This window comes from Calliopsis andreniformis, chromosome 5 (assembly GCF_051401765.1).
Source record: "Calliopsis andreniformis isolate RMS-2024a chromosome 5, iyCalAndr_principal, whole genome shotgun sequence".
NCBI classification, from domain to species: Eukaryota; Metazoa; Arthropoda; class Insecta; order Hymenoptera; family Andrenidae; genus Calliopsis; species Calliopsis andreniformis.
The window spans coordinates 675,036-698,515 of record NC_135066.1 but is presented as its reverse complement, the minus strand read 5'-3'; the positions used below and the strand labels follow the sequence as shown (position 1 = coordinate 698,515).

At 32.4% G+C, this 23,480-nt stretch overlaps 7 protein-coding genes and 1 long non-coding RNA gene across 11 annotated transcripts in view; 6 read left to right on the top strand and 2 right to left on the bottom strand.

Moving 5' to 3' along the window:
* The first annotated feature begins 57 nt into the window (after window positions 1-57).
* On the top strand, window positions 58-6,359 carry Coq6 (ubiquinone biosynthesis protein COQ6, mitochondrial). Its single transcript, XM_076378714.1, has 8 exons — window positions 58-387; window positions 497-687; window positions 756-995; window positions 5,120-5,227; window positions 5,302-5,364; window positions 5,434-5,744; window positions 5,844-6,126; window positions 6,206-6,359. Exons 1-8 carry the CDS (start codon window positions 195-197, stop codon window positions 6,248-6,250), a joined length of 1,434 nt encoding a protein of 477 aa, XP_076234829.1. The 5' UTR covers window positions 58-194; the 3' UTR covers window positions 6,251-6,359.
* Pyx (transient receptor potential channel pyrexia) lies at window positions 1,049-4,203 on the bottom strand. The gene is made up of 6 exons (XM_076379277.1): window positions 4,087-4,203; window positions 3,739-4,034; window positions 3,477-3,659; window positions 3,123-3,408; window positions 2,658-3,035; window positions 1,049-2,578 (listed from the first exon to the last, which is right to left on the bottom strand). The coding sequence occupies exons 1-6, from the start codon at window positions 4,201-4,203 to the stop codon at window positions 1,049-1,051; spliced, it is 2,790 nt and encodes a 929-aa protein (XP_076235392.1).
* A 185-nt stretch (window positions 6,360-6,544) lies between the features above and the next one.
* Adck1 (aarF domain containing kinase 1) lies at window positions 6,545-8,879 on the top strand. Its single transcript, XM_076377838.1, has 2 exons — window positions 6,545-6,987; window positions 7,068-8,879. The coding sequence occupies exon 2, from the start codon at window positions 7,123-7,125 to the stop codon at window positions 8,689-8,691; it is 1,569 nt and encodes a 522-aa protein (XP_076233953.1). The 5' UTR covers window positions 6,545-6,987; window positions 7,068-7,122; the 3' UTR covers window positions 8,692-8,879.
* Window positions 8,880-10,499: 1,620 nt separating this feature from the next.
* LOC143179170 (uncharacterized) lies at window positions 10,500-12,901 on the top strand. Its single transcript, XR_013001905.1, has 3 exons — window positions 10,500-10,645; window positions 11,497-12,404; window positions 12,456-12,901. It is a non-coding gene; the product is annotated as an uncharacterized LOC143179170 (long non-coding RNA).
* Window positions 10,652-11,490, top strand: LOC143179169 (uncharacterized). Its single transcript, XM_076378265.1, has one exon. The coding sequence runs from the start codon at window positions 10,851-10,853 to the stop codon at window positions 11,253-11,255; it is 405 nt and encodes a 134-aa protein (XP_076234380.1). The 5' UTR covers window positions 10,652-10,850; the 3' UTR covers window positions 11,256-11,490.
* Window positions 12,902-15,584: 2,683 nt separating the features above from the next.
* LOC143179167 (uncharacterized) lies at window positions 15,585-18,720 on the top strand. 2 transcript variants are annotated; one of them, XM_076378263.1, is made up of 3 exons: window positions 15,585-15,851; window positions 16,006-16,450; window positions 16,520-18,720. In XM_076378263.1, exon 3 carries the CDS (start codon window positions 17,648-17,650, stop codon window positions 18,071-18,073), a length of 426 nt encoding a protein of 141 aa, XP_076234378.1. In that variant the 5' UTR covers window positions 15,585-15,851; window positions 16,006-16,450; window positions 16,520-17,647; the 3' UTR covers window positions 18,074-18,720. The 2 variants fall into 2 exon arrangements, with proteins under 2 accessions (XP_076234378.1, XP_076234379.1); XM_076378264.1 differs by having other exon boundaries at window positions 15,585-16,450; window positions 16,549-18,720.
* Window positions 18,580-22,003, bottom strand: Cog4 (conserved oligomeric Golgi complex subunit 4). The gene is made up of 10 exons (XM_076378262.1): window positions 21,779-22,003; window positions 21,494-21,691; window positions 21,028-21,402; window positions 20,746-20,954; window positions 20,477-20,672; window positions 20,142-20,389; window positions 19,832-20,054; window positions 19,471-19,737; window positions 19,218-19,403; window positions 18,580-19,148 (listed from the first exon to the last, which is right to left on the bottom strand). Exons 1-10 carry the CDS (start codon window positions 21,857-21,859, stop codon window positions 18,891-18,893), a joined length of 2,241 nt encoding a protein of 746 aa, XP_076234377.1. The 5' UTR covers window positions 21,860-22,003; the 3' UTR covers window positions 18,580-18,890.
* A 533-nt stretch (window positions 22,004-22,536) lies between these two features.
* LOC143178781 (uncharacterized) overlaps window positions 22,537-23,480 on the top strand; it is a 29,602-nt gene continuing 28,658 nt past the window's right edge. For all 3 annotated transcript variants that reach the window (XM_076377621.1, XM_076377620.1, XM_076377619.1), the window contains exons 1-2: window positions 22,537-23,045; window positions 23,205-23,399. In XM_076377621.1, the coding sequence (XP_076233736.1) occupies window positions 23,214-23,399 (186 nt within the window). In that variant the 5' untranslated portion in view covers window positions 22,537-23,045; window positions 23,205-23,213. The remainder of the gene's footprint in view (window positions 23,046-23,204; window positions 23,400-23,480) is intronic.

Sequence of the window (23,480 nt, the reverse complement as noted above, 5' to 3'; positions counted from 1 at the left end):
GTAATGAATACAATTTAAAACGAGTATTTAAACATTTAAATGTTATATATTTAAAATACGTTAAAAAATAAATTATTTGTATTAATCATATTGTTAAATAAATTGTTGTCAGTTGTCATACAGTAATCATATGGTGTGTAGTGTGTGTGTAAACATACGCATAATGTGAAACGCAGTAGTGTATAAAACAAAATATGGCAACCTTCACAAGAGCGGTAACATGTCGCGAGATTTTAATGCCAATTTCAAAAAAATACGGGAACATTGTTCCTTATATTCCAATATTTGGTACAAGACAATGCTGTACGTCTTCAATAAATGATGGAAATTATGATATCATTATAACTGGTGGTGGAATGGTAGGAACTACGCTTGCTTGTGCAATAGGTTAGCATTTTCGTTCGTAATGTCAAATATGCACACATACTGAATTGCATTTATTTTAAAAATTGTTCAGTGATGCATCTTATAAATGATTTTTTATATTTTCAAATAGCAAACAACAGAAAACTCGAATGCAAGAATATTCTTTTATTAGAAGCTGGCAAAAAATTTGATTATAAATCCGAACAACAATATTCTAATCGTGTTGTTGCGTTAAATCAACAAACACGTACTTTGCTTTCGAGTATAGGAGCATGGCAACATATAGAAGCAACACGCTATTGTCCTGTACGAAAAATGCAGGTAATAAGAAAATTTAAGAGAAGGTAATATTATGAATCTTGCAATTGATGAAATAATATCTTCAGTAGGTATGGGATGCTTGTTCCGATGCCATGATTGTATTCAATGAAGATCATCTTGCAGATGAAATTGCGTACATAGTTGAAAATGACTTGGTGCTACATGCAGTAAACAAACAATTGGAAGAAAAAGAGAATGTAAATGTAATTTATACATCTAAAGTTGAAAATATTAAATTACCAAAGGGGCTAGGAGAAGATGCAGAAATTCAGTTACAAGATGGGAAGAAATATAAGACCAAGTTATTGGTGAGTAAATAAAACATTTAATAATAATTTATTAAATATGTAACTCAATTATTTTAATCTCTGATAATGCTTTCAACTTTGCTGGCTAAATTGTCTAAGCGTAGTCCAATATTATATAAACATTTTCTCAATTCAATGGTTAATTCATTCAATTGCTGTTGAGTACCATTTGTAGAAGTTACACTACCAAGCCTGTTTAATCTGGAATTACTTGACTCAAAATTAATTGTTTTATGTATAGATGTACTTCTTGTAGACGTATTACGGTTCTTTCTTTCAATTACTAATTGATACACTGCTTGTATTAATTCTCGTGGTAAACGTTTTTCACGAGGATCATTAGGACGTATATGAATTGCACAATGATGAGGTGGACATAAAAGAAGTGCACCCTGTCTGCATGTTTTCATTATTTTATGTGGTGCATAATCTAAGAGCTTGGAAAATAACATACTTTCTAAGTATGCTACTAATTCTGCTCTACGTACTAGTCTATCTAATCCAGCACATCTTTGTAACTCTTGTATATCCGATACAGCAAGGCCCATCATTAAATTTGTCAAAATTACTGTCACTAAAATAACAAAACCTAGGAGCATTAAATGTGCTGTGCCAGAATATAATATTGGTGCATTCTCATCAAAAAATACATCTTCAAATTCTAATTCACCAGACATCATTATGATAGTTTTCAACAAACCAACCAAAGGGTTATTAAATGACTTATAATTTTTATGTAATACACTGAAACCTAAAGAAAAGCCTATTATAAGGCATATATAGGCACCAAGAAATTTAAAAAAATTAATTGACACTTGTGTGAACATTTGTATGTAAAGGCCAAACATTGGAAATCTTCCAACCACCATCATTAATTCTATCCAAATCAATAGAATACCTAAAGCTGCAATATGATGTTGCCAATCATGAATGGGCATAATTAGTACAATACCAGATACTAAAATAACACTCCATTGAAGCCAATTTTCCCATCCTTTGATATAAGAATATATACCATGTGCCATTTGAAAAAATTCCTTACTTGCAAGGATCATAGTAAATATCAGTACTGGCCAAAAAAGTGTTCTTCTAAGTTTCTCAATATTCCAAAAATATGTAACTGCAATGTATGCTGTAAAAAATGCCACAAAGATGGAATGAAATATTAAACTTAATAAAAAAAATTTACGGATTCTGAGCCATTTTAAGTAAAGGAAGCTTTCACATAAAGGATGTTTTAACACATGTCTTTGTCCAACTTCTATCAAACATAGCATTAAATCCGTTTCCCCTCTGCCACCTGGCACCAATGGTCTAAAATCTAGTCTTAATTCACAATCAACATCACCTAATTCATGATCATGTAAAGAAATCGCTTGATCCAAACGCGAAATAAATCGCGGCAATACATCCGGTGTTCTACGTACAATGAAACTTAATGCAGAAATACCACCTTTTGTTTTAGCGGTAACATCTGCTCCCCTTGACAATAAGAGCATTACTGTTGATGAACTTTCATTTAATGCCGCAATGTGTAAGGGAGTATAGCCAAACTTGTCCGCTTTGTTTATTAAAGCACCAGCCTTTTAAAACAGAGAAAAAAAAGAGTATATAAAGTTGAATTATAACACACTGTCTATGTAGTCTTATTAATAATTGAACCTGTATCAACATTTTCACTAGTTCTATTCCTCTAATAGCCTTTGCAACTGCTGCATGTAATGGGGTACGACCGTCATTGTCTTCTAAATTAATATTAACTTTAGAACTTAAAAGTATGTCTAAAGTTTCTGCTGATTGGGACAAAGCTGCTAAGTGCATTGGTGTTTGACCTCTTGAATTTTTTGCTTCACATGTTGCACCAGCATCTACCAATAATTTTGTGCATTCTGCATTGCCTTCCTCAGCTGCTAAATGTAATGGAGTTGATCTCATGGAACCAGATTGAACCCTCACATCTGCTCCATATTGTAATAATAATTTTGTGCATGTAACTGAACCCAAACTAGCCGCAACATGCAATGGTGTTTCAGTATAAACCTATTTAATCGTTATTTATTCATTATCGATAAAAATTTTAATTATAATGTATTTCAAATATTTTAAACAATATTTGTAAATAAACACCTGTGGATTATTAGGGCTTGCACCCGCTTGTAATAAAATTTCAACACAATCTTTTGCATTGCTTAAAACGGCATAATAAAGAGGACTTCTTCTATATAGTCCAGCATTTACATCTGCTCGTGATTCTATTAGATGTTTAACGCTAGCAAAGTCCCCGGTAGCAGCAGCACAGTGTAAAGGTGTACATTTTTTATTAAAATCCCACTCACATGGATTTGCACCATATCTTAACAATTCCTCTATAATTTTTACAGAAGCTGCACAAGCAGCTAAATGTAACGGTGTCCTATAAAGAATCCAAAACATTAGTATTTATATATCACAAATTAATCCTTTTATTATTTAATTTCATACCTGCCATCGCTATCTCTAGCTGAAACGTTTGCATTTTTACTCAGCAAAGCTTTAACAATTTCTACATGACCCAAAAAGCAAGAAACTAGGAGACAAGTATTTGGCCACCTCATAAGAAGTTGTGGAATAGTTGCATTCATAGCCATTTCATTCTCAATAGTTAATAATGTATTTTGAGCACGTCTATTTTGAATATATCTCAAATTAATAACAGTATGATAGAATATAATAGTATGATTGACAAATATGTTAATTACTATACCCATTTGTAAACAAAGATATAGAAGTTTTTTGAGTATCTAGAAGCAGGTTATTACAATCAGTATTTAAAAATTCATTTAGCGCTTTATGTAAAGCATCACCATATAACACAGATATAACAGAGAGTGCATGCTCTCCAGCTGGAAGACTAGACAATGCTGAAACAATTTCCTCTTTACTCCATGGTTGATTTGTTATTTGTTTCTCTCTTATGTGATAGATAATAGATTCAGAACTATCATCAGAAGATAGACTATTTTCTTCTATATCAGTCATCCAGATATGTTCACCATTTTCCTGAAAGAATTTACATTTAGAAAATAATACATAATTAATTTTTCACACTTACTGTATCACTAACAATAATTGGAGATGTTATAATTGTATCTTCTGCATTCAATTCTTCTTGTAAAGTGTAACTGCTTAATAATCTGCTTAAAAGAGATTTTTTCCTGAATATCGACATTCTAATTTATATGCCTCTTTCGTTTTAATTCAGTATTCAATAATCTAAAACGTGACTATGTTAATTATTAGAAATTAGCTACCTTTGGATTCAAGTACTTAAAAACTATTTTAGTCACCAGTATGGTTTACAAAACCACACGTGTTCCATAGTGTTTATAAAACAGAACTGGCATATATTTAGCTCTCTACTTCTTGCTCTAAGTATATAGTAAAGATAAATTTCAAAAACTATTTTTCCGGAAGTACCTTTTGTACTATTAGCACATTAACAATAAGTTTTTAAAAAAGATACATATTTACTCTAAACAATTGCACTTCAGACAGCTTCTAGAATACACATTCCTTTTCCTTATAACTGATAACAACATCCTTTGAGGAAATAATTGTACCTGCATTATTTCTTCCTTCTGATATTATCAATAAATCACATATTTTAGAGCCTAAAACAACCAAATATTATATGATTTGAATAATCTGTACATTATTACTTTTATTATGTTAATAAGTTACCTGCTTCCATTGAAATATAAAATATATGATTACAATGTATATAACATATCACAATATAATATTTATATTGAATAATTAAATATGTAAAGTAACACTGTAGAATTGTAATTTGTGCTTGCAAGTATAAGACAGTTTAAAAGAGCATTCACTTCCATTGAAATGTGGTACAGAACTGAAGTTATTTCCAGACATGAAATCTCTTAACTCTCCCCCTTCTAGAACATAACACTAACATTATATCCGTATTACTGATTTTGTTTCCAGTTATTCTTTACTATTTTAGTAGGTCCAAACAGACAGAGGCATAGTTTCTTGCACAATCAGTCCACCATCTAGGGATTAATACAGAAAACTTCATTATGATATGATAATTTCTATTACTATACTATTCAATACTTTTTCAGATTGGAGCAGATGGTGTAAATTCATTAGTGAGACAAGCCATGGGTACTCAATACGTGAAATGGAATTATGATCAACTGGGTGTAGTTGCTACTCTTAAATTATCAGAGGTAAAACTTATCTTATTGAAAAATTATTATTAAATTTCTATTGCCATTGTGTAGATCTTCTGTGTTTGTTTCAGCCCACAGAAAATACAGTTGCATGGCAAAGATTTCTACCAAATGGTCCAATAGCATTATTACCAGTAAGTTTTCTTCTTTTAAATATTAATTGAAATCTATTGAAATATTATACTAATATCTTTTTCTTGTAGTTAACAGATTCTCTCAGTTCATTAGTTTGGTCACTGCCAACAGATGAAGCAAGAAAACTTTTAAAAGTGTCAGAAGAAGAATTCGTTGACTCTATAAATAATGCGCTATGGAAAGTTTATCCAAAAGATGGTATAGTTGAAAGTGGTATGCGAGCACTTCAACAATTGCTCGAAGGTTTATCTTTACAAACTGGCGTAACGCGGCAACTACAACCATCGGTGTCATCTATCGTAGAAGGATCACGTGCAGCTTTCCCTTTAGAGTTTGGACATTCTGTATCCTATGCTCAAACAGGAACTGTTCTAGTAGGGTATGTAAAAAAATCGTAGAATTCATGAAATTATATTTTATTATATTTGCTTTGTATAATATGGAAAACAACAAATTAGTTTTGTAACTACATTTTCAGGGATGCAGCACACAGAGTTCACCCATTAGCTGGTCAAGGTGTAAATTTGGGTTTTGGAGACATAACAGTATTAGTCCAAGTTCTTGCAGAAGCTGTATTCAATGGAGCTTGTTTGGGCGACATGATGTATTTAAGAAAATATGAAACATTAAGACAACGATACAATGTTCCAACGATGCTCGCTATTGAGGCTTTACATCGATTGTACAAAGGAACAGCAGCTCCTATTGTGCTAGTCAGAAGTTTAGGATTGCAATTGACAAATGCTATCCCAATGATAAAGGTGAAGCCTGAAATAATAAATAATATTAAATTTACATAACTCACTTCATTCCAGAATGATACTACATAATTTATTTTAGGAAGCCTTGATAGAACATGCATCCGGTCGAGCTACAAATAGATAATATTTCTACAATTCAAATAAATATTCATCAATGTAATATAGTCTAATTTTTGTTATTTTAATCATATGTATATGTATCATTAAATAAAGCAATGCAAATACAAATACAACTTTATAAGATTCTGTTAACCTAAATATTCATTATGCTGATTAGTATAAAAAATATATACATGTATATATAAATTCTAATTATTATTGTCATATTTATAATTCTACTTCATTCATCAGGTCTTATATAGAGTAGACTTTGTAGTAACTATTTTGACAAAAGAAAACAAATTAATTTGTGCACAATGTTAAACTTACACGATGTTTAATATGTTTTATATAACCGTAATAAAAGAGTTTATTACGGTAATAATTTAAATGACAATAGATTTATGTAAATTTTCTATCATTTCATGTGAGTGAAGGTTCATAGTTCTGTATGGAAGTAGGTTATCATGTCACATTCTCAGAAAAAACACATCTTTAAGGAGACATTTGATAAAATTACTTGGATATTTTTAACAAAAAATTCAAAGATTAAAATATTCTGAGAAATACAATCTTTTAATACAGAATATTCATCAAATTTTTGATATGTAAATAGTTTAGGTTATTGTTCATCTTATTAAATTTATGAACAGTTTTTAAATTAGAAAACGTGAGTGCATTACGTAACTATATCTTCATAATTTTATTTACAAAAATAAGATAAAATTACTGTAACAAGAAAAATTATAGGTATTTTTCAAGGTAATTTTGTAAAAAGAAAAATCTATAAATGACAGCTATGTCATAATCAAAACTTAAATTCACTTTATTTTCAATTTCAGGTTCATTGTACAGATTGAAGAAGAATTTAATTACTTAATTTATAAACAATTAATCATGCTTATGTCTAAAAAATTTTTAAAAACAGCTGCACTCGGAGTAATTGGATTAGGCACTTTAGCATCTTTAAGAGCTAATGAATACAATTTAGGATCTATTGGCATTGTACGACTAGGACGTGCTGCAGTTACTGTTTTTATAATAGGTAGACACTATAAGAATGAATTATATAGTAGTAAATTAAATCCAAACACTCCAGAATACCTGGATTTAAAGTCAAAAGTACACAAATATGGAGCAGAAAAACTTTTGGAGCTCTGCTGTGCTAACAAAGGTGTTTACATAAAAGTAGGTCAACATATTGGTGCACTAGATTATTTGCTGCCAACAGAATATGTTAATACTATGAGGGTATTGCACAGTTCTGCGCCACAATCATCTTTCAAGGATGTACTTACTGTAATTAAAGAAGATTTCAAAAAAGATCCATATGAAATATTTGAAACTATTGAACCTGAGCCTTTAGGTACTGCTAGTTTAGCACAAGTTCATAAAGCAGTACTGAAAAATGGCAATGTAGTTGCTGTTAAAATTCAACACAGAGCAGTAAAAACTAATTCCTACGTGGATATAAAAACTATGGCAACCTTAGTAAAATTAACATCATTGGTTTTTCCTGATTTTAAATTTGATTGGCTTGTGGATGAAACTAAAAAGAATATTCCTAGAGAATTAGATTTCACACAAGAAGGAAAAAATGCTGAAAAAATTCAAAGTTTATTTTCACGTTATCATTGGCTAAAAGTACCAAAGGTCTATTGGGACATTTCTTCATCTCGGGTTCTAACAATGGAATTTGTAGAAGGAGGTCAAATTAATGATTTGCAATATATTCAAAAGAATAATTTAAATCCATATGAAGTTAGCAGCAAATTAGGCAGGCTTTATAGCCATATGATATTTATTGTGGGTTTTGTACATTCTGACCCACATCCTGGCAATGTTTTAGTTAGAAAAAGAGACAAAGAAGCAGAAATTATACTCTTAGATCATGGTTTGTATGCAAACCTTTCTAATGAATTTCGATGGGAATATTCCAAACTTTGGCTGGCAATATTAGATGGTGATAAAGCTGCAATGCAAATGCATTGTGCAAAGTTAGGCGTTGCTGATTTGTATGGATTATTAGCTTGTATGGTATCTGGCAGATCATGGAATACAATTATGTCTGGTGTTCAGAAAACAAAATATGATACACAAGAAAAAGAGGAATTCCAAAAAGAGATACCAAATTTATTACCACAAATTAGTGATGTATTAGATAGAGTGAACAGGCAAATGTTGCTAATTCTTAAAACAAATGATCTTATGCGTTGCATTGAATATTCTCTGAAAACAGAATCAAGAATGTCAGGAATAATGGAGATGTCAAAGTGTTGTATACACTCTGTATATGGAGAACAATTAAAATCCTGTACAAATAAGTGGATGGAATGGAAAGTGTTGTTAAGTAAACAATGGGCACTTTTCAAGTTATCATTATATTACATGTATCTAGGAGTATTGAATTTTGATATAAAAAGTTCCACAGACTCATACCTAAAAAATGAGTTTTATGTTTTTTAATAATTGCTACTTTAGGAAAAATATGTTTTTATTTAAATTTAATATGTTATAAATTGAACAATGTAATTAAATGTTTCCTTTAAACATAATATAATTTTATGTATTAAAGAGAATAATCCCTGGAAAAATTATTACAAATGTTTCTCCACAAAGCATGCAAAACAATCTTTTTTATTTATCTGTGTACATATAATGGTAAATATATAAAACAATTTTTACAATGTAAAAAATAATATTTTGCGCAAATATACATTAATATATTTTTACTATTTATGCAAATTTGTTGTACTGTAACAATGATAACAAAATAACAAATATTTTCTATAAATATACATACATATGACTACTTTTATTCATAATTTATTGTCTTTTTAATTTTTGTTATCCTTCTATCGTTATAAATAAACAGATCCATTTGAAAAATATTTTAACTCTGAAAATAGTGACGAATTCTTCGTAACTTTTTTAGCATGAATGAATCATACTTTATACACATGTATATATGTGTATTTCAATAGTAAATACACTAATACGTATCTGAAGTTCTTTTATAAGCATGCTAAGTATGAATTCAAGATGTTTCGTAAACTGCGTCATCCGTTGAGTAAAAGATTTACGTCATATGTATTATTTATATACGTATATGTACAATATTCATCTTGAATTAGCTACAGTATGTATCAATAAATAAAGAATACATAAAAGAAACAGTTATAATTTACTGCTCATTTAATCAACAATGTTTGAAAAGTCGTAGTTTCGTTAGAAACGATATTATAGTGTGTAATCCAATTCAATTATTTCATGATAAAAATAAGAAAGGAATACAAACAATTTTAATTTCAATACTTTCAATAAATGACCTATCTTTAGAAAATAAAACAGATATAAGGAAAAGCGTCCTTTCTTCTTTGCGAGTGTAAAGTGTTTAGGAATTATATGCTTCTGGCAGTGTTGCCATTTGCCGTATTCTATAATGTTTACAAAATCATGGATTTTCTTATATTTAAACAATTATATTTATAATTATGGTGTTTCTAGCGATATTTATTTTATATCTACATTCATAAATATACAGAATTATCGTTTTTACAAATAAATATAAGGTAATTCTATAGATGCTGAGTTTAATTTGATATCTTTTTAATATCTTTCTAAGTTCTCTAGAACTTTCATAAGATTTATTGTGTGTTTTCATAGGAGTATTATGAGTTCTATATTCTAATGTAAGTTTATTTTAATTTATTTTTTGAGAGCATTGAAAAAACGTTTGTTCAACGTTGTGAAAATTTTCTCAAGCCATTCAATGAAGTGAAAAGTATGCGTATAAGTTCTAAAATTGTAATTTTCCAAGAAAAGAACCTTTAGTTTTTATAAAACCTTTAATATAGATTATATTTGCGGAAGTTAAAAATTGAAAACTACACACTTCTATAGTGAAAATAACGAAAGCTACGATATTGATCGTAACGACGCTAAGAAACTTGGCAACGTTGGGAATTATCCGCAACAGGACAACGTACGTATGACGTAGCACAAAGAGACGCCATTGGTAGAGAGGGTAGACCGAGTAGCACTGTCATCCGCCGGAAACTATTTCTTAAAAGTAACGAATATTGACAAAATCTCTAAATACATGTAATATTTTATATCAAAATAACTAAAAATACATGTAAAAATTATCCGAGTAAAAATATCGTGAAAAAGTTTCAGAAAATGATAGTAATATGCAATTTTATGAGGGACTATTTTCTATTGATCGCGCGTAAGGATACCACATAGTGGAGAGCGTCGGGATATATAAGGTCTCCCTGAAAGGCGAAGCCTCGGCATTTCCTACGTCGTCTTCGAACAGTGAGAATTGTATCTTGCTCGATAGTTCAAAGTATTTTTTTTCCGTTGTTACTACGGGCTTTCCTTTCATCGGGCACCAAGAAACACGAGCTAGATACAGGTTGGTGTTCTCCTTACTTATTCAATACTTAGGTGAAAAAGCTTAAAGAATTGTAAGAGGGGGTGGCACTCGTACCAGCTTCGTGTTGGTTTTATCGTTTGTCGAGAAAACGGAATTTTGGGACATAATTTGTACCGGATCTGCGTTGGAGAAAGAAGACCTCAAGAGCGGAAGTTAAAGAAATTGAGCCTACCAGATTGGAATTATGGTGGCTACTACGAGACCTCGAGAGATCGATGTGGATAAACCAAGCCATACTGAACAACTGGCCAACTGGATCAGTAGAGTCCGCTGCAAGAAGCTGATGTGTCGTCGAAGTCGTAAGCGTGATTTACGTGTCGAAGCAGTACTCTCTTGTGCCTTGTCTAAAGCGGAACACGAATTGCGTACCAAACAATTATCAAGAATTTCAAAATGGCAGCAATTTAAAAAGCAGTTCCTGAAAGACGCGGACTATCCTAATTATGACTTTTATGGCAGCGAAAATATGAAAACCTCAAGATTGTGCCAAGAAAACGATCCGTGGCAAGCACCGTTATGTCCAGAGTTGAGCAGTTTGGATAATTTTATGTCCAAGTTGAGCGAGATCAAAGTACCGTTGCAGCGGTGAAGAAATGACGGAAGAAGAGGGGCCAGGTCTGAAAAACCTGACGAGTCTGAAATGATCCAGTTTTTGAAGAAACGCCTGCAGCTTTGTCGATGGGAATTTTGACAATGTTGATGTTAACAGCTGTTAACCTGGAATCTTGAATCCTGCAGCGTGTGCAGTACCCACTATACTGTGTTGGTACTGCAGGACCTAGAAGTCGCATCACTATCCTGGTGTATATCTGGGTATTTTTTACTTGCAGTCTCACCGTTTGAGATGGCAATGGGACGGGCGGAGGGAGTTGCTGTTTGCAGCGATGCTGGGCATACCACAGGGGGGAACAGGGGATCATCCTGTGTTCTAGGCTACATCTTTCATCAGTTTGGTTTGTAAACTGTATCGAAGCCAATGTACTTTCCTTTACAACCTCTTGTAAAGTACCTGATTAGAGAATTTAAAGAATATTTACAGTGTTTTATTAGATACTTTTTCTACTTTTCAGAAAGATTGCAATTTCATTGAAACTTGAATTCATATTTGTATGTAACTCGTAATTCTATGTAAATTTGTACAATATATTTTAAATGATAGATTTAGAAAATACTGCGTTTGTCAACCAAAAGATCAAGATACTTTGTACATAGACTTTATACGTTATATCTGAAAAATGAATTTCTTGTACGTATTGTGATACACAGCAGAAGAGGAGCAGAATTGGAAGAATAAATATTACAAACAGAAATTTATATTTTATTTTGTAATCTTTAAACTTGTCGTTATTAATGCCAAAAATCCTTTTCAGTCCAGCATACACCTTACAAAATTCTATCGCACGCAAGAGAACCATACACACGTGTCGTCTCCAGGCTGTTGGTCGTCGTCGGTGACCTCACTGGCCTGTCCTTGTAACCATAAATCAGATGAGAAAGAGAGAGGAGTGGTGAGAGGAGAGAATTATTAGTAGTATGGGATGGAAAACCGGGGGAAGTGTTTGTTTCTAGAATTTGCGCACGAAGCGTTGCGGCTGAATTGCACGGCGATCGTCACACGTGAACACCTCACTTTCGCACTGTTATGTCTTAAACAAGCATCGGCGGGTTCCAAAGTCATCCGGCGCATGTGAAATACAAGCTCACTACAACAAACTGCAACTTATTTGAGCCCTGTTCGGTGAGCTAACCCCTTCTGATCGTTACCACCTGTGCAAACGTGTTTTCTCAGGTCCAGGAAGGTTTTCTCTGATGCTTGCACCACCAAGTCGAGCATGGGTCGTTCTATTTATTGAGGTACAACATGAGATCAACTGAGCTGGGTACTTAAAGAAGTTCGCATATTATCCCATTTGAATTAGGATAAGATCACTGAAGGTGTGGAGAAAATTTCGTTGCGTGTCTATCGAATTGAGACCATCCAGAAAGGACAGTTACTTATCGCAAGTAGCACTACTAATTTTTATACGAGCATGTGATTATAGAAGGGCTCAAGTTCAGTAGGAAATTCTGATGTTATGAAAACTTCCTACAAGTAATACTGAGTATATTTTTTGGACGTTTTCTGCCATGAGATAATTATTTTCACAGATTTGAGCCTCCCGAATTACCCTTCCTGAAACAGGAAGGATTTTGTGTAACGTATGTTCTAGATAATAAAACTAGGATAAACGCTTGTTGACAAGAGAGATATGCTGAGAAGGTGTTATACAAGTGAAGAATAGAGGTATTAGCTCATATTACAGTAAATCGAATACGAAATATGATCAACGCTACTTCTAGAGTTAAGATGTGATGATGGGGAGAGGAGGGGGGGTGGGGGGTGGCTTTGAGTAAACTTTCTTTACTTCAGATTGCATTCGTACACAAGACTGTGCAGAGTTGCTTTTTATTATCGACTACGCAATAGGAAAGCAGTGACACGTAGCAGACACTGATCGATACGTTTAAACTTTTAAAGCATAATATGATTAAAAGTTCTAATGATTCCATGGAACCGAATGACTAAATATTAAGTCACAAAAAAGTATATCGAAGGTGAATCGGACATCTTGGGACATGGATGGCTGAATCTTTTATTTTTACTTTTTGAGAAGAGTGGTATCAAATATTACGATTCTATAATTGTTGTTTTGAATATTTTCTTGGGACGATTCTGTTGGGTGTTTTTGTTTTTATATCACAGGAACACCAGAAAGAGTCATCTCTGATGCACGAGCGTAAACAACTACAGTCACATTATTGTTGCTGGAATGTGTATACGTGCGACATCTCCACACGTGGTATGTTTAGTGAACAAAGGAGTACTTGCTTGGGAAAGGGGGAAAGGGGGTATGAATATTATGTTTCAGCTAGACTGGTCAGAGAATACGTTCGTTCAACCGTGTGCCCTTTGTTGTTTTAAACCACTGCACTGTAGAATCCTAACCGGATCGCCGTGTGTAATCTTCCTGAAAATGATTTATGGTGATGAAAAATTTAATCTAATGAAAGTAGAACTGTCGTGGACGAAAGGTAAGGGCTGAAGGGGGAGGGGTATGAGTATGCAAATATTGTTCTGAACTGCAGGATTGGCGCTGCATCGGTCTCATGTATAGCGGACGGAGTTTTCGATAACAAAAGATCAAAGTTTATTCGCTTTATGTTCGGTAGCAGAATGAATCTACAATTTCAGTAACTTCCAAAGCGTGATATCGTCAACTTAAGTTCTTCAAATGCTATAAAATTCAATCTTTTACAATGATCTAATATGATTCGGAGAGATGCTTGGTTCAAAGCAAAAGAAGAAACGAAGGAAATGTGTTATACATATCTATAAACTGGGAATTAAATTTCTACTATAATAGTGTTATCTTCAATAAGGTATTTCTTATATCGACCAGGTGATGCATATTGATGTTTCCCTAATCTATGACTTGAATATATTTCAAATTTCATGTGTGTTATACATTTTAATGTAGTTGTTTTTACACATTTGTTAGAAAATGTAGTAAGGGGATGGGATGGTTGGGGTGGGGGGTATAAACAATTTCTTGTCTTTTTTCCACAGAGGGAGATGTGCACAAATGGCTATTTCATTATGGTTTTTATTACTATATGAACAGGAGTAGGATAACGGACTAGGATCGAGTTTCTAAATAACAAATATTTTTTGGATATATAAATTGAATGAATTTTTAATATAAATTGAAGTATGAGTTCCATAAATCAACTGTTATTGTACAGGAAAGTAGCGGTGCTATGAGATACATCTTTACACGTGTATGTATTATATTGCTTTTATAAGAATTTCTAATACATTATTAGAACAGGGGAACTTTAGCTAGCAAGTAGCAGAATTTACCAAGTCCCTGAAAACTTTCACACCAATATATAAATGAGTTCTATTATCTCTGAGAAACAAACATATACAACAAATTCCTGAAAAACAGTAATTTATACTTTAAATGAGTATTACATTGATGAGAAAAAAAAAGCAAGAAAGGCAATAATCATCATCATCATCATCAAATTTTTATCAGGTAACAGATTTCATAATTGTAGTTTTGAAATGAAATTTTATTTTCAATTCAAATTCAATTTTTGAAAATGTTAGTTTCATAAGTATGATCGAAAAAAATCATCAAATGATCAGCAAAATATTTTTGCAGATTTATGATTCAAATTAATTTTTTATCTTAAATGTATTTTTAAAAAGAAGTTTGTGTCTAGTGTGAAAGTGATAAGTTACATTTTTTTTAATATATATATATCACGATTATTATAAATCTGTTCAAGAGGAAGCGGGATAAGACTTTAGAAAAATGAAATGAATAACAATTTTGAACATTCTTATTGATCGTAAGAAAATTCATTGCTTCAAGTCAAATTACATCTTCTTTATAGCAGGAAGTTTTGAGAATATATTTGCAGTGTTTTTTTATATATATATATATGTATATTTTTTTATTGGTGAATGTGCTTCGAAGTTTGTGATTATTGAGGGGAAACAGTTATTGAATATATAAGTGAAGTTTTATAAGCCAAAGTAAAATAATTAAATATTTTGGTATTGTCAATATTAGGTAATATAAAGAATAATAAGATACTTGTGAGTGAATACTCAACGTATATACTAAAAAGACAGTGATCAATCAATGTAAAGACTGTGACTGGAATAAGACAATTTGTGATTCATAGTAATGCTCATTCAATGTTGTGCTTATGCTATTATGACTTCTGTTAATTCAAACATTTCAAGTGTAATTTTTGCTGGTGTAGTTCAGTTGTTGTATACTTTATATAATTGTATAACATTTAAATAAATGTAACAGTGTGGGGGATGGGTGGGTTGGATAGGAAGATGTTGGGGGAAGGGGAAGTCTAATTTTATCCAAATCTCAAGCACATTTCAGAAGATAATATTTAATAATAGTGAAATAAGAAAAGCATTTACAAATCACATGAGAAAACAAATACTAATGGCAATGAATATAACTAAGAAGGTTTCTTCAGTTCAAAATCCAGAACAAATTTTGAAATGTAAGAGGTCATTGCACATCTACGAATGTTATTAAATAAGTGAGTAAATTAGGAAGGGATATGCGACCAAAAGCATTTGAAGTTTAATGAAGTTTTCAAGGAAAAGGTACGAAATTTCCAAAACTTTTAATTCGTTTCAAAATCTTATCAATATGTAGGTTCTAATTTGCTTAACTCCTGGTATAAGTTACTGTAATTTTTCGTGTTCCCTTTGCGAAACCGTTAACCTAAGTGTTTTAGAAACCGGTTCTGGGCATAAGTTTATACAGGTAAAAAGGATGGCTGGGTGATACATCTTTGGAAGGTCGAGCAATATTTATGAAGTCCAAACTGTAGTTAAATGATGTTTCCAATTTCTCCAACTACGTCTGGAGGTTTGGCCTTCTAGTGACTTGATCCGTGATTATGTCGAATGTCGAGTGTGCGGCTGTTTTTTTGTATTTTCACGACGACGAAAAACAACTCTTTACTCTGTTTGAAATGGAAGGACGACTTTGAAGCTGATTTTACCCTTTTATTCTTTGAAATTCAAATTGCGGAATAAGGCTGGCTGGATCGCTCGTTGCTTTCATTGATGAAATAACAAATCGTCTATGCGTATTGAACAAAACTGGGTTTTTTCTTGGGGTTGCTAATAGGGAGAGTTATGCGGTGGAGAAAAGGAAGTCATTCATTCAAGGAAACCATTTTTTCTTGTATAAAAACGTAAGTAATTTTCAGGAAATAACTGTTTTATGCTTACAATGAAACTTAAAATTTCATTCTTAATTTCAGATTCAATTGAAAATATTTTCTTTGAGCAGGAATTAAAGAATGTGTAGTGGAATGTTAAAAAATCGTGAAATTGAAAAGAACTTCGTTTGAAATTAGGTGTCGAGTTCTGAAATTTCATAAATAAGCTTCATTGGTAAAACGTGGAGACGATTATCGACAAAAACTGCGATATATTTTGACAGCTAGAAGTTTGAAGTACATTACATAGAACAGTAAATTATTTTTGGCAAAAGTATGTACACCATTACGAAGAAAAGGGTTTGAGATCGTAAAATATTTTATGAGAGGATCTTAACGTAAAGTTGGATAAAACCCTTTAAAGATGAATGTGGTGGATCCTTGCAAAATTTAGAAAATAAAAACCGCCGATGGTATCGGCATTAGATTTTATAGAATCTAAAACATCAATGTTGACATTTCGTGTCACATTAAAAAATAAACGCCGATATTAGAGTTCCATGCGATCCAAAAGAGAGAAGAAAAGATCGATGGAACTGTCTGCAGGAACCGAAGAAGTGAAAAATTCTAATTCTGAGTAGTAGAAAAATATGAAGTTCGGGAACTTCATGAAGCATGGACTCTTTAGTAGATGATATGGATAAAGAAGCTGTCAACGTATAAGTTTCCATGATTATATGTATATTGCCGAACAAATTTTCAACGCTGGGATTTCGTGGGACATAGAAGAGCAGCCTGTTAATGTGGGACTTCGCGATATATAGACGGACAAGCGATCAACACGGGACTTCAGGCTATATGGATAAACAGGCTGTCAACGTGGGACTTCGTGAAATATGGGTGACCAGGCTGTCAACGTGGGACTTCGTGAAATATGGGTGACCAGGCTGTCAACGTGGGACTTCGTGGAATATGGGTGACCAGGCTGTCAACGTGGGACCTCGTGGAACATTGGCGAACAGGCTGTCAACGTGGGACTTCGTGGGACATAGGCGAACAGGCTGTCACAACGTGGGAGTTTGTGGGAGAGAGGAAAACAGGCCACCAGTGTGAGACTTCGTGGAAGATGCAGAGACAAACCGTCAACGTGGGACTTTGAAGAACAGACCATCTACGTGGGACTTCGTGGGACTTGGACGAACAAACTATCAACATGGAATTTTGTGGGAGATGGAACTATCAATGTGGGACTTCGAGAGACATATGAAGACCAAAGCTTCATCGTGGGACTTCATGGGACGCGGAAAAACTGGACGTGTCAACATCGGACTTCGGGGACGTGGAAGATCAACGTGGGACTTCGGGGACGTGGAAGATCAACATGGGACTTCGGAGACGTGGAAGATCAACGTGGGACTTCGGGGACGTGGAAGATCAACGTGGGACTTCGGGGACGTGGAAGATCAACGTGGGACTTCGGGGACGTGGAAGATCAACGTGGGACTTCGGGGACGTGGAAGATCAACGTGGGACTTCGTGGACGTAGAAGATCAACGTGGGACTTCGGGGACGTGGGAGATCAACGTGGGACTTCGGGGACGTGGAAGATCAACGTGGGACTTCGTGGGACATAGAAGATCTAAGCTTTCATCGTAGCACTTCGTGGGACGTGGAAAAAGTCGAACTTCAGGGATATGGAAGAACAAGTCTTCGTTATTGTGGGACTTTGTGGGATATGGGAGAACCAGGCTATCATCATGGGACTTCGTGAGACGCGAGAAAACTGGATAAAAATGTAAAATGTAAAAAAACCGAGTCATCGACGAAAAACTTTTGTTGGACATAAAGTATCTGATACAACATATGGTGGAATACAAGAGAACTGTGTTTGTAATTTATATAATTAACATTTTTATAATATATAGAAATAAAATAATGCAATATAGATATGGGATAGAGATGAAATGAGGGGGAAAAAGGAAAAACGAAAAAAAGCAGAAAAGAAATCGGTAAAGTTTTGTGGAAGTGTCAACGTGAAATTTTGTAAGATAGAAAAGAAAAAAAGGGCTTTATAGTATTAAAAAAAAAATATTACAATTAAATAGTTAATTTTATGTATTAAAATTTTCATTTAGTTGTAATTGAACATCTTATTAATAAAGTTTTTACTTGAAAATATATACTTCCAAATTCTAAATTAATATGTTTATTTATAAGTTGTTAACATATTTTTATAAATGTAACAGTTTTGTAATGATACGCAATTCTAGATAATACAATAAACTCTACTTTTACATACTTCATCTGTGATTAATCTCTCTGTATTCCTGGTAGATAATTAAAGCGTTTTGTAAATCGTACAAGAGTACGAAATTTAGAACATTACAATACAAAGGTTTAAGGAACTTATTCATACTAAATTTTGATTAAAATTATATTCATTACAAATAATATAAAGATTTCGATACACATATTAAAGCTTTAATCTTTTTATATCTTCTGGACGAAAATCTATCCTTAAAGATGCAATGCGACGAACTTCTGCAGGTGTCAGCCTCCACGCTATTGCATCGGCACCACAATAATCAGCTAACTCCTCTACTTTTTCCACGCTTAGTATAGTAGCTATTTGCGTCAAACGTGCAAATTTATCTCGTACAGACCAGGAGGTAGCGGCAGCTAAATAACTTGCTAATGATCTTATTTCTTTATCGAGAATAAGACCTCCCGCCTAAGTAATTGATAAGAAACAATTAAAATATAAACTAAATAAAATATGAAAAATTAAAAATGTACATACCCTGTTAAAAGTAGATTTTAATACAACTTTCTCTAAACGAGCTGTAACTTCAGCGGTAAGAAGACCAATTAAAGCATCATAATTAGAAGTTGTTAGACTCCCTTTGAAATTCTGAAGTAGACCTTCTAAATTCATAACTAATGTTTGCACAAAAGGTTCTTCTGTTTCGTATCTCAACAAATCATCCTATTAATATTAATAATTTATTATATTTATATGTACTATGTGTACATTTTATTATTTAACTTTTTACCTCATTAACATGATGATCAACAGATAAAAATGCATCGACCCAAGGGGTGACTCTTGGTTTAACAGCGCTTACACGTAACTGTTCTAAACCATAATCTGTAACAGCACGTAAAATCGACATAACACCTTTTAAACCAGACAAACAGCTATCAATTTTACCCCTTTCTTTATCTTGCATATTGGGAAATGTTGCGTCTATTTCAGCGTTAAGACTTTTACATAATGTTTCAACATACTCAATACTTACATCGGTATTATTCAAATACGCCTACGTAAACAAAATATATATATATATATATATATATATCAATACATAAAATTGATCAAATATTAAATATTTTATAAATTACTGTTAAATTTACCAGAAACATAAGTCGTGCAAATTCTGTATCTGAAGTTTGTAAACGACCATGTTGTATACTCGTTTGAAGGGCGCTATAAGCTTGGGCTAAATCTAAATATCCAGCTGGATAGCCTTGCCTTAATCGATTTCTTAATCTATTTGCGAACTCTCCTTCTAATATACCACAGGCCATATTTACTACCGCGCAAACACCATCTATGCTCCAACTTGACATAGAACGTCTGTATACAAAATACTTTTGTAAGATTGGATTAAGATGAATATTTTTATATTTGTATTCAATATACAATATAAAAACGTTTTAATACCTTATACATTTTTGTACTATGAAGAAAACATCATCAACCATACTAGATGTTTGTTGGTCCTGATCTAAAGTATCCATTCCTAATGCTTTATTTACACTTTCTTCAAGGAAATATCTTTCTAATGCAAGATAAGCACCTAAAAGCTCTTGCATTCCTCGTGCTAAATCAGAATTATTCATTGTATTTTCAAATTCATTTATTAAATCTTTGTATTGTATATCATCAGTTGCACTAATTTCTATGTCATTCTGTAATAAAAATATTTAAAAGTATAGTTTAAAAAGTTATGTAATAATCTTAACGATTATGGGGATAATAAAAATTATGATACTCACTCTAACTCTTCTTCTTAAAAACCGAATGTATAATTCTGCTCGTGAATGCATTATAGTAATTTCACCCAATAGCAGATCAAATTCTTTAGCATCAGCTCTTTCAGAACCTGGTTTCCTAAGATAATCGTTCACCATTTGTACTTTTTTAGATATACATCTGTGTTTTGTAAATTCTGCAATAATTTTTTTAACTTGCCTGTTTAGAAAATAACTCATTAGAACTATTAATATTATTTTTAAAATAAAAATTGAAACGTATAATAATTTACCGATCACATTCTTTTTGTAAAATACCAATTGTCATTAATAATCTCCCAGGACCATAATATGTTTCAATTATTGGTTGATGTATTTCTATAATCCGAGCAATCCCCTCAAATAATAATGTCATAGTATCCGCAAAAATGACAGATGCTCTCTTATCATTACTTTTAATTTCCAAAGCTGCTTTTAAATTCTTTTGTGCTGTTTCATGTAACTAATGCCAAAAACATGTAATAAATATTTACAAATTAATTTAAAAAATGTAATCATTAAGAAAAAATCTGTACCTTTGTACATAAGTAGTTACAAAATTTTTTCAGTCCTTCAGAATGCATTCCTAACAATGGAAATATTTTGAAAAATCTTTCAACAGAAGCAAGGTCCTCAGACTTTACTGCTTCATCAAACTTATGTGTAACCACTGTTCGTAATTGTAGAGCTGCTTGTTGCAATGTAATTAGAGAACTACTGATACTTGTATGATCCATTGAAATATCTTCAGCTGTTCTTTCTAATAGTTGTTGATCCATTGACAAATAACGATGAACATGCGCAGCACCTTGTTCATAATCTTCATTATGCAATGCTGATGCTACACCCTCACTGCACAATTGCAAATCAAGAATATCATTGACACGTCTTTGGCATTCGCATACTCTACTCTGAAAAAGCAATGATCAAATAAAAATTAATATAATATTAATGAATAAATATAAAAATCTATCTCTACTATACTATAATAACTTAACATACCCTTGCTAAATCCAGTTGCCTCACTTTAGCGCTTACATTCTCTGCTAATTGATTAGTATGTGCAATCATATTACAAAATTGTTCACCCTCATTTCGTATTATGACAACATTTGGTAATACCTTACTGATATTCTGTAACTTTGCTTCTACATGACACTGTCTTGCTAGTATAGTTTCCAAAGTTTTTTCTATTTTAATCTGCAATTAAACGATTGCGAGAGACGCTTATTATTATATAAAAAAAGATAATATATTAATTTTAAAAAAATAAATAAATTACGAAACCTCATCTTCCGATAATTTGGCAATTATTTGTTTCAAATTTTGTTGATTTAGAGGTACATCTGTCACAAACATTCTGTACATTCGTGTGCGTAAGTAAATACTTGAAGTAAAATCTTCATTAAATATCCTACTACGCACGAAGTAACACAATAATATCACATCTGCAACAGTCTACAATTAACAATCTTATTAAATCTTAAATGATTTCCAATATTAAATAATTATATGAAAAAAAATATGTTGGACTACACTTAGAAAAAGTACAGATCAAGTATACATATACATAATTAATGTCCTCAGTTCAATAAATTCTAGCTACACACCTACAAATGTATCATCAGTGTAACCAATCAAATGCGATTGAAATCGCGTCCCCACTTACACATACATGCAATTGAGCAAGTGATTATAGACTTAAGGATAGTCTCACAGGGTAATTTTTTCTCGACTATGTGCATACATTGTATATATGTATAAATATTATTTCTTTGGACAATTATCAAAGCGTTTAAATGCAGTAAACTATTTAAGTTTATTTAAAAATTTAATTGATAAGTTATAGTGAATAAATGAATGGTTGATACGAAATATTTTGAGTAATTAAGTATAACATGCCTGAACATTTCTACGAGAGTATTGAATCGTTTGCTTTGGAGTTTTTATTCTAATCAGAACGAAAGGAGGAAACGTTTCGTATCAATCATCTTCATGAATATCGGTATAGAGAAAAATTCACCAATGACAACGGCTCTAAAGCGTTCCACACATGTATTGCAACATCCCACGCATCGCGCGTGGTTTCTATAGGAAGTGAAGTTCTTTTCGCGCATCTTACGCGTTTTCCTAAAGGAAAATGGCTACCAGCTGTCATTTAATCGGGTAGTGTGGCTTCTAAAGTGACATAAGATTCTGTAAAAAGTCGATTCGACGTACGCGAGATCTTGAAACGCAATGCAATTACATAACGTTAAAATTGTTTGGTAGATCGACGCCACTTTTCATCTAGATGCGGAACCCGTGAAACCTTCCACAGTGCCATGAAATTCTATTCCGCTCTACTGTTTACAGTTTTTATTTTTCGCGAAACGTATAAGGACTAACGCGTCAACGTTGCTTTTCACATTCTGTGGACAACTCAACCGTCTTAACGGTTGCATTAAACTATTCTTATCGACAATTTTATGCGTATTACGTATTAACGACTTGAAGCATTTTTAACTTTACTTACTCATATTCTTACTTCAAGAGAGCAATAACTACAAACACGGTAAAATATTATTTAAAATATTAAATGCTCGGAATGTGGAACGTTTTTTTATGTATCTTTTTATTTTATGTAATCATTATTATTTCTTATCAAATATATTTTTTTAGAGTTATATCTGCTTTTTTTAAATGTTTAAACAATAGTCTTTCGTTATTTCAGAAAAGCAGCATGGGTTCGAGTCAACAGTTTTCTCTTAGGTGGAATAATTATTTGAAGCATATCACCTGTGCTTTTGACACTTTAAGGACAGAGGAAGATCTTGTTGACGTAACTTTGAGCTGCGAAGGCAAGAGGATAAGGGCACATAAAATGCTCTTGTCTGCATGTAGCACATATTTCAGAGATTTATTTAAGGTAAACTCAGATGAACAGTTTTGTAATTTGTCATTGTTATATGTGAGAAACTCTATAATATATTATAAATCACTTTTTCTT

Coding starts and splice junctions, on each gene's coding strand:
- Cog4 (XM_076378262.1), bottom strand. CDS start 21,859: ATGTACAGAATGTTTGTGACAGATGTACCTCTAAATCAACAAAATTTG. Junction 21,403..21,493: donor GGCAACTGGATTTAGCAAGG/GTATGTTAAGTT, acceptor TTGCTTTTTCAG/AGTAGAGTATGCGAATGCCA. Junction 20,390..20,476: donor TTTTAAGAAGAAGAGTTAGA/GTGAGTATCATA, acceptor TTTTTATTACAG/AATGACATAGAAATTAGTGC.
- Coq6 (XM_076378714.1), top strand. CDS start 195: ATGGCAACCTTCACAAGAGCGGTAACATGTCGCGAGATTTTAATGCCA. Junction 996..5,119: donor AATATAAGACCAAGTTATTG/GTGAGTAAATAA, acceptor ATACTTTTTCAG/ATTGGAGCAGATGGTGTAAA. Junction 6,127..6,205: donor ATGCTATCCCAATGATAAAG/GTGAAGCCTGAA, acceptor AATTTATTTTAG/GAAGCCTTGATAGAACATGC.
- Adck1 (XM_076377838.1), top strand. CDS start 7,123: ATGCTTATGTCTAAAAAATTTTTAAAAACAGCTGCACTCGGAGTAATT.
- Pyx (XM_076379277.1), bottom strand. CDS start 4,203: ATGTCGATATTCAGGAAAAAATCTCTTTTAAGCAGATTATTAAGCAGT. Junction 4,035..4,086: donor CAATTATTGTTAGTGATACA/GTAAGTGTGAAA, acceptor AAATTCTTTCAG/GAAAATGGTGAACATATCTG. Junction 2,579..2,657: donor TAGTGAAAATGTTGATACAG/GTTCAATTATTA, acceptor CTGTTTTAAAAG/GCTGGTGCTTTAATAAACAA.
- LOC143179167 (XM_076378263.1), top strand. CDS start 17,648: ATGGAACTATCAATGTGGGACTTCGAGAGACATATGAAGACCAAAGCT.
- LOC143179169 (XM_076378265.1), top strand. CDS start 10,851: ATGGTGGCTACTACGAGACCTCGAGAGATCGATGTGGATAAACCAAGC.